The sequence below is a fragment of the Tetrao urogallus genome (genome assembly GCF_951394365.1).
Source record: "Tetrao urogallus genome assembly, chromosome: 1".
NCBI classification, from domain to species: domain Eukaryota; kingdom Metazoa; phylum Chordata; class Aves; order Galliformes; family Phasianidae; genus Tetrao; species Tetrao urogallus.
The window spans coordinates 58,595,640-58,611,158 of NC_136813.1; the positions used below are offsets into that span (position 1 = coordinate 58,595,640).

Here is a 15,519-nt window from a genome sequence, read left to right on the forward strand (position 1 = left end):
TGCAGCTGACATATTTTATTTCTTAAGGAATCCAGTTCTACAGCCACTTCACTTGATTTCAGTGCATCATCCTTCATTTCCACCCCACCCTTTTTTATTTCTGTGTGTTTTACTAACTGAGGGAAATGGTGTGTCTGCGATCGGGAGACAAAATATTTTGTCGCAGCTTTATTTGTATTTAGCATTTTAAATATCAAACAAAGATCTCCAGCACAATCACTGAAAAGGTATCACACCAGTGTGTTATAAATTGCAGTCTTTCAGTACCTAAATGGAGCCTATGAACAGGAGGGGAGTCAACTCTTTCAAAGGGTAGATAACTGCAGGACAAGGGGAAATTATTTTTAAGTTGAGGGAGGGAAGATTTAGGTTGGATGTCAGGGGGAAATTCTTTACAGAGAGAGTGGTGAGGTGCTGGAACAGGCTGCCCAGGCAGGTTGTGGATGCCCTGTCCCTGGAGGTGTTCAAGGCCAGGTTGGATGGGGCCCTGGGCAGCCTGGTCTAGCATTAAATGGGGAGGTTGGTGGCCCTGCACGTAGCAGGGGGGTTGGAGATTCATGATCCTTGAGCTCTCTTCCAATCCAGGCCATTCTGTGATTCTGTGATTAAAACATTGGAAAACTGAAGGGGCCAAAAATTAAGAAATAAGATAAAATTGTGATACAAGTTCCAGTAAAATTACAGAGGGCAACTAAAGAGAAAAAAAAAAGTCAAACACATCACTAGCATTCATAGCATCAACTTGCTATATAGTCTTCAACTCCAAATTGTCACACTGAATTTATTACAACTTGGGCCAAAATCTGATGCTCTAACATGCCAAGAAAATAAAGTCAAATCACAAATACAGACTGCACTACCCTCATTAGGTCTATTACATTTCAAAACACGTGCATCTGGTTCCACTGGCAGAAACTATTACCATATATGGATAGAGTAAACAGAAAATAAATTTTGTTGTTAATCTGTTCTGACATGCCAGTGTTGTCCAATCATCTTTTTTTCTATCATGATGGCCAAAATTGAGTCATTCATCTTTAAAACTACTTCCACTCCACCCTTGTTACCAAAGCACCCTAAAATGTACCCCACTAGCTCTAATGTAGGTGGAATTGTTGACTCAATGTTATCTCGATTCACATTGCCAACCCTTTTGTAATATCTTCCAGATCTGACTTCTCCTCTTTTTTCACTTCACCAGAACTCCAGCCAAAGGATGCCTATCCTGCGAAACAGAAGGGACTGAAGATCAAACCCTGACCCCTACTTGTATTATGTTGTTAAGATCCACCTCCTTTGCAGCAAATTCGTCTGGAAGAAAGCTGGTGAAAGCAGATGGAAGTAGAGCGGGGAGTGCACTAACAAATGGCACAGACACTCAGAAGTTCAGCTCAAGCTCATTTCCCAGCCCTCCTACGTTTAGCAGTACAAACAAACTCTGAATCATAGAATCATAAAGGCTGGAAAAGACCTCTCAGCTCATCTAGTTCAATTGTCAGCCCACCACCACCATGCTTGCTACCATATTACTCAGTGCCATATCTCCATGTCTTTTGAACACCTCCAGGTATCCTGTCTCCACCACGTCCCAGGGCAGCCTGTGCCAATGCCTCACACTCCCTCTGTGAAGCCAGTGCCTGAAGGCTTGTCCAGAGGAAATCAGTAAATAACAGCATTTATTACTGCAGTAGTCTCTTCTTCCTTCCTTCGATACACTCCCTACTAGAGACTAGTTTTACTGCACAATGCTGAATTCACTTCATGCTTCCTTGTTTTCCTATGGCAAATGACACTGCTGTTTGTACAGAAACCAAGAAAACAAGGTCCCTCCAAGCTATATAAATGAAATCCCATGGAGCTTGTGTCTCATACTCCTGATTTTTCATGTCCATTTTAACGAAGAAATCAATCCCCTCCTTTATCCTTACACTGCACACAAACTTCAACCTATGTCATTTCGTTCCCAAACTGAGCCTGTCCTCATGAACAAGGGAAGCATTTCCTGCACAAATGCATAAGGCCACTTCTAGATCCACCTGTTTAAAACTTTTTCCTGCTACAGAGACAATCATACATACAGGTACCAGGAACTAAGAAGAGCTGGCTGAGTGCTTGGAGTACGCAGGACAGCTTTCTGGCTTTATTTTCCAGTGTTCTTCAATGTTCTTCACTGCTCTCTCTTCCACATTTTTTATCACTAGAGCTAAACTATGGGGCTCTAGAGAACAAATTTAGATTATGAACCTGTATAACCACTGCTGCCACCTTTGTTGATGTCCTCCATATTATCTTTATCAGAGAAACCAGCAATGAGCTTTGAAGGAGTTAAGAGACAGGGAAAGAGATTTAGGAACTCTAGAGAAAACATCCTCTTGTAGAAAAACGCCAAGAAGGTAAAGTGTTTTTACAGAGATACATCTGCTGACTTAAAGGCAAGACTGATCTCTCTCAGGAAATAAAGAATGCTTTCATACACTTAAGTGAGCCTGAATGTAAACTTGTTTACAGTGCCAGTTTGCTAGATGCAGCTCAAATTAAGTAATTATAACAGAAGCTGCCTACTTCCAAAATTAAGCTCCAAAAATGCTCTCGAGTAAGCAGCACTTCACACATTTTCCCAACTACATTAAGAAAAAATACAGTGCAACCTCCTCCAGGCTGAAAGCCAGTGTTTCTTTTAGCTCTCATTTTTCTCTGGAGAAGACTCAGAAAATGGCCAGCTGCTGAGAAAGTGACTCAAAGCTTCAAATAGCAAAATGAAGGTCACAAGATCACTCAGCCTGGCAGCCTTGTGACTATTCCCAGACAACTTCCTTACTTCCAATTAAAAACTCAAATATGTAAGTATATTTAAATAAGGCTTATTTTATATATTTAAATACGTAACTTTCTTGCAGGCTTAATTCATAGAAAATGTTACTTCTATGTAAACAGCATGCTTTTTCTCAAATCACTAGTGCTGTTAGACAAAACATAAGTAAGTTTACTTCCTCACAATGCTAGTTGTTGGTTTACAAAGATAGCATGTTTTTCCAAGAGAGGACAGAAAACCATGCAATAAGTCAGTACTATAAAAATCAAGACTTAACAGAAGGTCAGCTAATCATCTATACTGAACTCAATGTAACAAACAGAAAGATTATATATTTACATACAATTTAACTCAACAGAACATCAACAGTTACAATATCAAATATATCTGTATTTTTTATTACTATAAGAACTACTATAATAACAGGTAGAACCTTCAACTGTAGTAGGTGCCCACAGCTGATGACAGCATTTGTAAGCAGGAACAATCAGACAATGAAGCAGAATACAAAGTATGGAGCCCCTGTTCTGCACCTGAAGCATCATGCCTTGGTTCTGAGAAAATCTTTGTTATGGATCCAAGGACTACAGCCAGGATCAGTCCCAAGCCTGTGTCCTATCAGAAAGAGGGTTTGTTTGTTTGTTTGTTTTCCTTCATTACAGCAAACAAACTCAGAAAAGAATCTGAAGGTTTGACAACTTTGAAGTAGAATGTGTTAATAACTAAAACATTTACGTAGAAAATACATCAGGATGTTCCTAGAAATGACTACATTCATTAGCATACACTTCACATTCGGAAGAGTAGGATTTTTTTCAAGGAACGAGCTGCTGAAGGAGTATCAACTCAATTGCTGAACAACGCTTCATTATTCATAATCTCAAGATGATATAGATGGGTGGGTTGATAGGTCAAGTGTCCTTCCTACTCACATCCAAAACTACATAATGGGACCAGCCAGGTTCCATTTTTCAGTCCCTGATTAAAGAAGTCATCAGTAGATTGAATTTCTTGCAGGCAAGTAAAGAACACTCAAAAGGAAATCAGTAATGAACAAAACATTCAAAAGGCCATCCTAAGAAAAAATACACGCTTGTTAAAGATTGCCTTTCCTAAGAAAATAACAGAATTAAGTTCTAGTCTTGTTAACAAGTCATGTTAATGCTACCAAGCATCAAGAAATACACCACACAAATGACTAAAAAACAAACTGAAGCTAATCATAACCTTGCAAAGGAAAGAAAAACAGAATCCAAGTTCTGTTTTTACCGTTACAGGAAAAGCTTGTCTACACCATTTCATTTCTCCTTGGAATGTAACTGTAAGTTACCAAAGACGGAAACACCAGAAGACAGCTGTACAGAAAGTAGAAGCATACAGACACTACTTACCTGTATCACATTTCCAGCAGTTGCAAATTTCTGGTTTAATTTAAACACAGTATGTCGAGTGAGGAAAGAAAACACGTAACTACAAATTATCCTATGGTTATTGTTTTGACAGAGTTCTGCCACGCTGGTACGAGTCACTTCTAACATTTTTAGCAAAGGCTGGGCCTTAGAGGCAGCATCCCCACAGTGCAGGAGATGGAGGGACACACCGCTTGGCACACCACGTTTCTTAGTGCAGTAATGAGCACACATTTTAAGCTGAAATTTAACTCACACCCCACAGCTCTGTGATTGAGAGTTAATTCAATTTTTCCCTGGGTCTGATCTTTGTGATCCAGGGAAAAAGTTAAAAAAAAAAAAAAAACAACAGCACTGACAAATACTAGGAATCTCTAAGCTGCTTCCTAAGCTCCAGCTTGACAATCTGCTGAAGTTTGAAAAACAGGAGTTAACCTGATACATTAAGTCATATCTTCAAGGAAGTATCAACTACATCTCCACTAAGTACATTCTTTTTGTACTGTGGGACACTTTTCAAAAATACTTCACTGTTAAAAAGTGAAGATGTTAACAACATATATATCGTTAACTCTAAACAACAATATACAAAATATCCAAATTTGCTTGGATGAATATAAAATACCGAGACAAATATCGTCACATATGAGGATCATATGCAAAATAACAATAGAAGATACCAGAAGACTGGTAAAAAATGTACCAATCAAGGCTGCTGGACAACTGATGGTCACCCATCATTCCAGTTCTCACTAGTCTACCTTTGTTGCACACTTTTCACCTCTAAAGTGAGAGCATGTGTGCATGGAAGTTTTCAAAGCTTTATCTCACATGGGGACCCTTATTCCAGCACAGCTCAATCGGATCAGCTCTGCAGCTCAGCTCAACCCTGCTCATTGCTCAGAAGTACAGGAAGAGGGACTGGGACCCTCCTTTGGCTCTTCACTCTTCCTCCTGCTGGTACAGAATGGCTGCAAGCAGTATCACTCCAACTCTGAAAGATGAAGAAGAAGGGAAGAGATGGAACAGGAATGGGTTGTGGGAGAGGGCTAGGCAAAGCAGATGACACGAACTGGCCCGTGGCCAATACCAGCATCTCATTATTTTGGAATCTGGTAAATTGAGGACTGTAACATCCCCTGTGACGTTGGTTTACTTTCCCTTGCTACAGGAAAATCACTGCTAGGCATTTCACTGAAAGCAGTCTGCAGAAAGGAGCCTTGGAAAAACTTGCTTTTGTACAGAGTCCATTGGAAACGATGGGATGAGCTGTACTATTGCTGTATCTGTCTTTCCAAATTTTTTTTCAGGCAAAAGTAACTAGATCCAGTCCATTTTGACACCCTCTTGGGCAGCTTTCTGAGATGTCATTTTCTGGCACTGGTAAAGCTTAGAAACAAACAATAAAACCTACCAATTTCTAACGGCTCATTAAATGCTGTCTGTGAGGTAATGGAAGAAAGAGTAAGGGTGCAGTTTGTGCTTTCGGTAAATCCAGCTCTGCAATACGAAGAGCAGCCCCATCTAAGGTCACAACACAACGGCACGCCTGGGTCAGAAGGGTGAGCTTGTCTGCTTTGCTGCCTGCATCTGCTGCTGTAAAAACTTCTCCTTTAGCAGAGGACAGCAGGCAGCTGGGAAAGGTGTAAGGGTCAGGCTCCAGATCACCTCAGATGGGTTGTTGGACCACAGTGCTGCACACAAAGATCTGGAATAAAATCCAGACTGTTACTGTTGAAAGTATAACAGACCTAATGAACACTGAATGGATTTGTAACTGCTATGCAGAGCAGAACTGATGTCTGGTCAGTCTCTGTATGTGCAAACAAATGCAAGCACGTCACAACCACTCAGTAACTGACAAAGCACCTCCTGCCCTCACCCTGGTGCCTACAGGGCCATTTCCCTCACATTTCTCACTCCTCTCCCAGCTGCTGTAGAAAAGCAGTTCTCCCTTCCTTACTCTGCTCTCCCAGAGCACACCCAGCATTGCTCGTGGCTCAGCTCTGGCAGTGGAGGCTCCCTTTGCAGCAGCTGGAGCTGGCTGTGACAGCCATGGGGCACTGCTGGGCTCTGCTCACAGCTTCAAAACCCCTAACATGTAAACTCAATACAGCAACAAAGCAGGATCAGGTTAATAAACATTCCTTTTTATTAACATGGACATTCTTATGAAACATTTAAACAACAGTAAGCAATTCAGTTCTCTGAAATAATTATACTGGTAGGCATGCAGCCTTGAGAATCTTCCCACTTTATCAAAACAGAGATTTCACATCTTTTCAAAACAACTGAAAGAGGGGAAATCTAAAACCCACTGTTCATTTAAAAAGAGGGTAACACCCATTTATTTCCTGCCTGTGGTGGAAAGCCGATACCAAATCTGGAAGCAGCTTCTTCTTTTTAGATTTGCATACAGTCATGCTTACAGTGGGGTTGCACAGAATGTGTCGGTGACTCATCTTCATGCCAGAAGAATTTAAATATCTACACAAACACTGTTAATTTCAGAGTTGGACAGTAGGAATGCAATGCTCTTCACTGTTCAACAGAGCAGACATTTCTATCAGTCACTGGAGTGCTATCACCCCAATACAGTTGCTCCTAAAGACAATTTGCTTAACCTCATTTATCTTCGAGCCCATATACTCCAGAAAAGTAACAATTAACATTGGAACCATTCAAGTTCAGTACAGTTTTGCTCTCTGCATATATAAATTAATGCTTTTTATAGAACAGGAAACAGACAGACACAGGGAAAGACCATGGCAACTTCCACAATATTATGAAAGTAGGGCAAAAGAAAGCAACAGTAACACATTCCCAACCTCCTCTGATGATCTGGGATCAACTTCTTCAACTGTCAAACAGGACTGAATTTAGTAGAGCTAATTCAAAAGCTTGTGGTGAAATTCTGGCTCTGATGAAATAGTGGCAAGCCTCCCACCCTGGCAAGGCCAGGATTTCATTCATGAAGCTTGATGTGTGGAATACAGATGCTGCTTTCAATGGGAAGGTGCTGACAAAGGAGTAGAGTTTTTCTGAGCAGCACACTGTGCCCTGAATATATTCTTCCATCTAAAATACAGCAAGCATTACAGAGCCAGTAGTGATTTTCAGCAACAAAAGTGATTTCCACAGATTTCTACCTACAAAAGGATTATATACGTATTCTTCAGTTATACCTATACCCAATGTTTTCCACTCATAATGTACAGCCCACTGACCGATAGTTATATTACTTCACACTCAAGAACAGGCACAGTTCAACAGAATGAAAGGCCTGGATAAGCAAAATGCTAATGTAGTAGCCAAGGAAAGGACTTTTGGTGTTTGAAGAAATTATTTCTTAACATCACTAAATTTTTCACACAAGGTCTTGAATACCAGAAGGTTAAAACGCGAGACAATTTGCTTCCTCAGTGTTGGTTTTCTGCCTCTTACGTACTTTTAATAACTCAGTAGATACATTTCAGACACATCAAAGCTCTTATGAGAAGGAAAGGGAAATGAGCAATTTTTAAGTTTTCATGTCAGGTTTTACTTGTGTTATTTTTTTTAAGTCCTCTTCTAATTTTACGTAAGACCTTGAGCATGACTGGCTTTGAAAAAACACTGCCATTTAATACTGAGAACCCTATTGCAAGAGAACATGACCATTCTACATTTGTCACTGCTGTGGAGGAAGCAACTCAAAGAACACTTGAAAATGGGATCTTTTTAAAGCAAGAGCGTGCATAGGAAAACATGTCAGAATGCAACTTCCCCTGTATTTCTCTCCCTCTTACATACACTGACTATATTGTTTGGAACACACTAGTGCATTCTGATATTAGTCAGAATGTCTCTGGTTCCTATCATACAAACATATCATAGAATGGCTTGGGTTGGAAGGGACTTCAAAGATCATCTATCTAGTTTCAACCCAACTGCCACAGGCAGGGTAATCATTTCACTGATTACATATGCACAAAGGGTATTTGGGTTGCAGAGTTCAAGCTTCACAAAACAGATTGAACTGTGAAGGGCTGAAGTTACCATGGAGGGGAAAAAAAAAAAAAAAAGAAAACTGCTAAGAGACCTTTTCTGGTTTTGAAAGGTCAGATGTGTGCTTGGGATCAGACTTTACTGAGAGCATATGGACCACTGGGAGAACCTGTCATCTACTGCCCCAGGCAAATGGTGAATCAGTTATTGTCAAGTAAACTTCTGCATGTGGAGGAAAGGCAATCATTTATGGATCAGGAGACACGTACACACAGCAGCATAGCAAATTTTTGCTTCCAGTTATCAAAATGCATGAGAATGAGAAAACGGCAAGTCCTGAAAGACAAACAGCTAGCAGAGACACACTGTATGGGAAGTGTGCAAGACCATGCTTTTACTGAGTGCAAACAGCTTACCAACTTCTGTCCTCTGCTGTCAATCCTTCCACTCTCAGCTGAGGCTGCCCCATTGGTTTAATTATTGCACTGAGATAGAATATTAATGTTTCCAGTAATGGTCCAAGTCCTGCTTTATTTCCATTGAAACATTCAAGCACTTGCACTGTGAGACACATTTAGCTGTAGGCACTGTAGTGTCCCAATGAGGAGCTAGCAGGCTCCATCAGAAGATGTGATTTCATACTCATACGACAAACAATTATAATTTTGGTTAACTTCAATAATCTGTCTCACAGAGGAGCTTAAACTTAAACTCCCTACAGCACAACAGTCTTATCATGCAGGTTATATCTGAACTGCAGTTGGAGCACGTACTAACAGGACTGCAGAAGGAAATGCAATATGATATTAAAAAGCTATAAGAAGCTAAAACAGCTAGTAAGCTGTAGGGCACCAATTCGCCACTAGAATAAAAACCTGTTGACCTCAAAAAGCAATTACTGTCCATTGCTGAAATACACAGCACTTTGTTCTAAGGCTGCTGCTAGATACTTTCTCAAATTAAGGGAAATTCAGGTGCATCTGACTATGTTGCCCACAGTGAACTAGCTAGTTTGCTGACAGCATGGTGAATGTTGAAACAAACGATGAACCAAAGCCACAAAAGACATGTGGGCTGGTAAAGCCTAATCTGCACCTATGGACTGAGTTGCTGCAGAGCATCTCTACCACTTGGCACGGGAGTGTGCAGCACACGGAACAGCAGCAGGCTGTAAGACAACCTGCCTTTTAGCCACTCTTTGCCCAGATGGACAATGCCCACTTTTTTCCTTCAAGATGAGCAATCATGCAGAACTTAGGTACGTCTTCCTGTCAAGCAAGGAATGGCTGTGGCATTAAAGCATCTGACAGCAGTGCTCATAACTGTGTAGACTGATGATTAAGCAGTCCAATTGTCAGTAACACTCTCATCTACCATAAAGCTTATCAGTCTTAGCTTGACTCCTGACAATACAAAACATCTTTGTAAGACAGTAAGAATTAGCAGAGTTGGAAAACCGTAAGACTAATCACAAAGCCCTGAGCTAAATATCTCAGCAACTGTGTCTGATGCTGTTATACGTTATCACCAACATTTTGATTACAGCATCAGAATAATTGAAGCAGTAGATTCTGAGAAAAAAATTGTGGAAATAGTACCATAGAATTGTTAAGGTTGGAAAAGACCACTAAGATTATCTACTCCAACACCATCACCACCTTGCCCACTAACCATGTCCCGTAGGGCCATATCTGCATGGATCTTGAACGTCTCCAGGGATAGTGACTCTTAAAAAATGCACTCCACTTCCATTACACTGGAATTCAACATTCATTTCCATTTGCAAAAAAATGAAATTGATTTTCCTACCCCATATCAATCCCTATATTTGAAAACAGAGAGAAGTATTTCCGTTTCAAAATTTGTATCACTTCCATAACTCACAGAAGTCCAAACCATGTCAATAACAAAATTTTCATTATGCACACTGCAGATAGCCAGCTAAAAATACCAGTTTTACATCAGAAATGCTGTTATCCACAATTTCAAGTCAATCCTTCCGTTCTCAAAAATAAGGCTGGACATATCCCAGAGCAGGGCATCTGAGAACCAAGGCACCCAAGATCATTAATATGTCATTAATATTTTAATAATCCACTGATTCTAAGCTGGTTTGCAATTTCTGATTCTGCTATTTGGTGTGCTTAAAACCTGGATATTTTCAGGCTTGGCAAACAACAATTGTACACGAACACTTAGGTTTTTTGTCATATCATGGCCCAATGATTAGAGAAAATTAGAAACCAGTCTTTTTGTTTTGTTCTGTTTGTTTTAAATTCATCACTATGACTTGTATGACCTCAAGCAGGTCACACTCTCATTGACACTTAGTTCTCACTCTATTCAGAGTGTGGGAGTGACAGTAGCTTGCCTCAATGCAGTGCTCTGATGCATAACTAAATAGCCATAAAATGCTCTATGACATGGAAAATAGTATTAAGGCCGCTGACTGACTAAAAGAGAAGTAAGATTCAGGCACTTCCTGGCACGTTTCAGTGTTTATCCCCTACATATGTGGCCAATGGGGACAACTGCTAGAATGATAAACCTACAGCTGCCGCACTAAAATAACTTTCTGATTTTTAGTATTAGTATGAGTCATTACAAGTGTTAATCACCTAGAATGTCTTAAATGATTTTCCTTAAAATGGGAGAAAAACTGAAAACATTGCATATTTAACATTACAAACACTCTTTTCTCTTATAAATGCAAAAGTGTTTAGGAGAAGGTTGTATACTGACATACCGCAACTATAAAAAACACAAACAAAAATACTCAATCATTTGGCTATCTTCCCATACATAAAAATTTCTACAAAATATTTACAAATTTGCTCCCACTGTTTCGTAAAGCACAAAGCCCTCATATAATATAAAGACTTAATATTAAGACTTAATATAATACTTAATAAAAAGACTGTGGAAAAATTAAGTAAATAGATAAAACCATCAGAGTGCTATTCATTTTTAAGCTAGTTGTAATAAATGTTTATTACAGAGTGCAGAAATTGCTTTTAACCCTTGGGCTCTTGTAAAGAAACAGGGGAAGTGATAAACTGTGCAATTAAAAACAGGGCATATGCTTTCCAGCAAACATCGTGTTCCTCTTCTCTCCAAAAACTGGCTGCAAACATTTCAGCTCACAGTCTAAATTACCTGTGCTGTCCTAGAAAGTACCCTGGGTCTAAAAAGATTCCTCAAGCTCATCCTGCATAAACATTACACCAAAATAAACTATGCAGAAGATTATCCAAATATCAGTGTTTTTCAACTGATACATTATGAAGGGAAAGTTTTTGTATCCAGCAGGAAATAAACACTAAACCTATTGTTCTAAAGTCACTGTCACAAGAGGTTCTGGGGTAAGAAGAAAGGGAGGCAAGGGTAAACGAAATAGACTTCAATGTTAAAAGGCTATTAAAAGCCTTTCCATCACCATCAGCATCGAAATGTGGCATTAAAGAGGATCGATATTCTACAGGAGAATGTTACAAACTGAACAGGCTGTTATGAGGCTTTCTTTGCATCATGTGTACAACAGCTTATGATCTGTCACTCCAAATAAACAGAAAACCTATCCTTGAATATGCTATTGCATATGCTCCACTATACATAACCACGCTACATTTTGCAGTGATTTTCAGTATGCCATTTTTTGACTTAGTATGGGCAGACCAGTGTGCAAACTGAAAACTATTATGTTATTTCTAACCCTAGTGCACGCTTACCTCAGCAGCATTTCCCATTAAATTTACTGGAGACTGTTACACAAGTCAGACAATATCTCAGCTCCTAAGTGAACACTGTGGTTCAAAAGTGGGTTTGGTTTTTATTGTTTCGTTGTTGCTGTTGTTGTTTTTAAATAGAAAAAAATTAGTAAAGTAACTGAATTATATACACTTAATATTCTGCTACAGCACTTTAATTTTTTGTTCTGTTACCATGACTGTATTCACAAGACCTAACACTGTAATAGAAATCAGAAACTTTTACAATGAAAAAAGGAGTTGTTTTGTGCACCACTGTCTGCAAGTACCAAACTCAGTAGAGGTAGAGGGAGAAGTAGAAGCAGAGGTAAAGCGATATTATCTTCAGCACTCCAACAGCTTGGAGCAGGGCCCAGAAATCTGGCAAGGAATAGGTTTTTTGTTTTATGTTGTTTGTTTTTTTTGTTTTGTCTGAGATGTACTTGTTGCCATTCCTGTGACAACCTGCCCATATAATCCTTTAAGATAGTATCTGTGCAGGCACTATCTTCAAGCTGGCTCAACTCCCCAAGGAATCAACAGTTACAACAGTTATTTATAAAGTCTTGAAGTTATTTGATACCTAGCAGATAATCACGCTCTTCCTTGTATTAGTAATCCTGGTAGTTCACTAAGTTTTAATTATTTCTGTGAGCAGAATCCTGGCCCCATTGACTTAAGCACACTCATAATTCTGCCTATGCACAGACACCCCATACAAGCTGCAAATAACAATGAAACACAGACCATACCAATAAGCAATACTTCTCTTTTGCAGTGATGCAACACACCTGTCCTTGGGCCATGGAGCCCGTGAAGCAATTACATTGCCCTGTTACAAACACTCCTTTGTCAAGATCACCTCACCTGTACTTCCGAATCGGCATCAACATGCTGGAGTTGAAACCAGGTGTCTCTGTTATGATACTTCTGCAGATCTTCTTTCTGAATAGCTACCTTTCCTGTAAATAAAACAAACCAGAAGCACAGTTTAAGATACGCTATAGCTCCCCTAAAGTACGTTTCCATCAAAAATGGGTTTAAAACACTGATTAATGGACTACTCAAAAAATGCTTCAGAACAAGGCAAGACTTCTTCAGGGCATTTTTTTTTAAGCACAATACATAATTCTTTCTGATTAACACTTTTTTCCAGTTCATATTGTGAAAGACTTTAAAATTCATAACATCATACTCGCATCACAGACCAAAGGAAGCACAGTGCTGTGTGGATGGGTTTACAAGCATGCTTGCAGTAAAAATGTTACTACTTTGACATGACAATTAAACATGTGGTGGAAATAGATCAAAAATGGTTGGAGGTTGATGGGGAAGGTGTTTGTTTGAGACTTTTGATGCAGATACCTGTAAGAATCCCAAAATAAATTTCCAAGCATGCAGTTATTGAAAAGAACATTTTACTGTATTTTCATAGGAGAGGCACAGCAACTAGGAACACCACGTCAGGGCTGACTCCCAGATCTGCACATGAGGCCCAGTCAGTTTGCCACTCTAAGCAGTAAAAGACGTATCAACTGCACTCCAGCCTTGCAGGACTCATATCCCACAGCCCAGGGCCACCCAAGTACTACCACTCACACACTAATTCTGACTGCTGAGAGAGAAAACACAGTGGAGCTTTTCCCCATACCTTTTGCAACCCCCCCTTACTGCCACCCAATTTGCTTTTTTGGAAGTTATGGCAACAGAAGCCAGTTCCATGCAGTGAACTAATGTATACGCAAGCTAGGGGCTAACACATATGTAAAGCTGGAACTTTCATCTCGTCCAGCCTCTCAGGCATTATGTAAAGCACTCTCAGAGGGATAACAAAACTTTTTCCAAGTTTCTTTCTTTGTATATATGAAGCGGAGCATGGCATGCCTGACGATCACATGCCCTCTGGAAGCAGCTTTGGGTTGGGTGCTGCATACTCAGTGCCTGAGGAACCATGTTCAAAATGAAAGAATCCAGGACAGCAACAGATGCTCATGGGGATCAAGAAAGCCACTTTTTGGCAGCATGGTTTGGTAACAGACCTTTCTGCTAGAGCGAGTCAGTTGCATACAGTTTGCAACCACTGCTCTGCTGCAGAAATAGAGACTTCAATCAAACCCTGCAAGACAAAATAAGCCAAGTGACACAAGTCACAGTAAAAAACAGGTTTCCAAGGCTCCCTAAATCTATGCAGCTTGATTGAGAGTCTGAAATCTAGAAGTTTCTGTAAGTCTCAAAGTAACCATGATATTATGCTTCTCCATTCCCTCAAATTTTGGCCTTTGCCTTATGGAGTTCCTCCTGGTCCCCCCATCTGCTCGGCTGCTTCCCTACACTGTGTGGCAGCTGCTGTGGCATTCTTCTGGCACGCTCAAGCTACTTTTGGTGACAGCTTCGAGACTTTCAGTCCCAGTCTCTAAACAGCTCGGCCACCCTACCACAGCTGCCCTCCTCAGCATCTGACATGGTTTCTGCTCTTGCTTCCACAAAGCTTCTGCCCCACTTCTCCCACACCTTGCTTCCTCTGCCCCCGGCACGCTCCTCCCTTGCTCATCCTTTGCAGATTACCAGATCCATCTCCTAGTAAGCTTTACACTAGAGATTACCACAGCAGATTAAGTGCACCGCAAATGCAGGACTAGTGATTGAAATTACTTAGAAAAACAGTAAATTACATAGACCTACAAAGCAATACGGCAGAAAGGTTAAACGTGAAATGTGCTGAAGAGAAGATATGAAGGTATGCTGCTGAGAACCTCTGTACTGATGGCTGCGTATTTTCACAGCTATTGCTTGTATTCTGTGACTACAGCAGTATGTGTGTAACCTAGTTTCTCTAAAACACTTGGTCAGAGGAACATGTTTAAAGGCGTGACTTTTCAATAATTGCTGTGGTCTTCATCTGAGATTGTTTACTTTCCGTGCTTGCTATCCTTGCCATACTCTTCAGTCTCTTGCAGAAATCCCTCATCTGACTGCAGGGTAACACACATTTCACAGGTGTGTGTTGCCAGTATCTTTGGATCTCTTTCACCCATCTCCTCCCCCAAAAGGACACTCCTTGTGGAAAGCTCAGGGATTATTTCAGCAATATCAGCACCAGTACAGAGCTGAAAAGGTGTGACTGTCTTCTCTTTTAGTATGGGCTCCCTGAATTTGGCACGGCAAAGCCAACCCATGCAGGTCCAACTGCCTGATCAGCAGGTAGGTAGCACAGCAATCTGTGCCTCCAGCTCCAAAAGGGTTAACATGGCAGCACAACTGTTTTGATTAGGAAACCGAAGAGGACTGTTTGCTCTGCACACAAGCAGTTCTTATTAACGAGTGAAACTTATTGGCCAGGCTGGATGGAATCCAGGGCTTTTCTCTGTATACCAAGTGATCCACAAAGAAGAAAAATCTAGTGGGAAAATGTGTGTGTGTTGGTGGGGGTTGGTGGAGAGTAAAGAAAGGACCTATACTTTAGCGAGTCTAAACATACATAAAAGTATATTACTGACAGGGTGGATTGTTTAACCTGCCCTGTTTAATAGTTCTATGTACAGCAGCAGCCTACAGAATGTCTATT

The 15,519-nt window shown here is 40.3% G+C and overlaps 1 protein-coding gene across 1 annotated transcript in view; it reads right to left on the reverse strand.

Moving 5' to 3' along the window:
* Window positions 1-15,519, reverse strand: part of RASA3 (RAS p21 protein activator 3) — a gene marked incomplete at both ends in the record, with an annotated part of 126,551 nt that overhangs the window by 54,866 nt on the left and 56,166 nt on the right. The window contains one exon of the mRNA XM_079549311.1: window positions 12,822-12,916. Within this exon, the coding sequence (XP_079405437.1) occupies window positions 12,822-12,916 (95 nt within the window). The remainder of the gene's footprint in view (window positions 1-12,821; window positions 12,917-15,519) is intronic.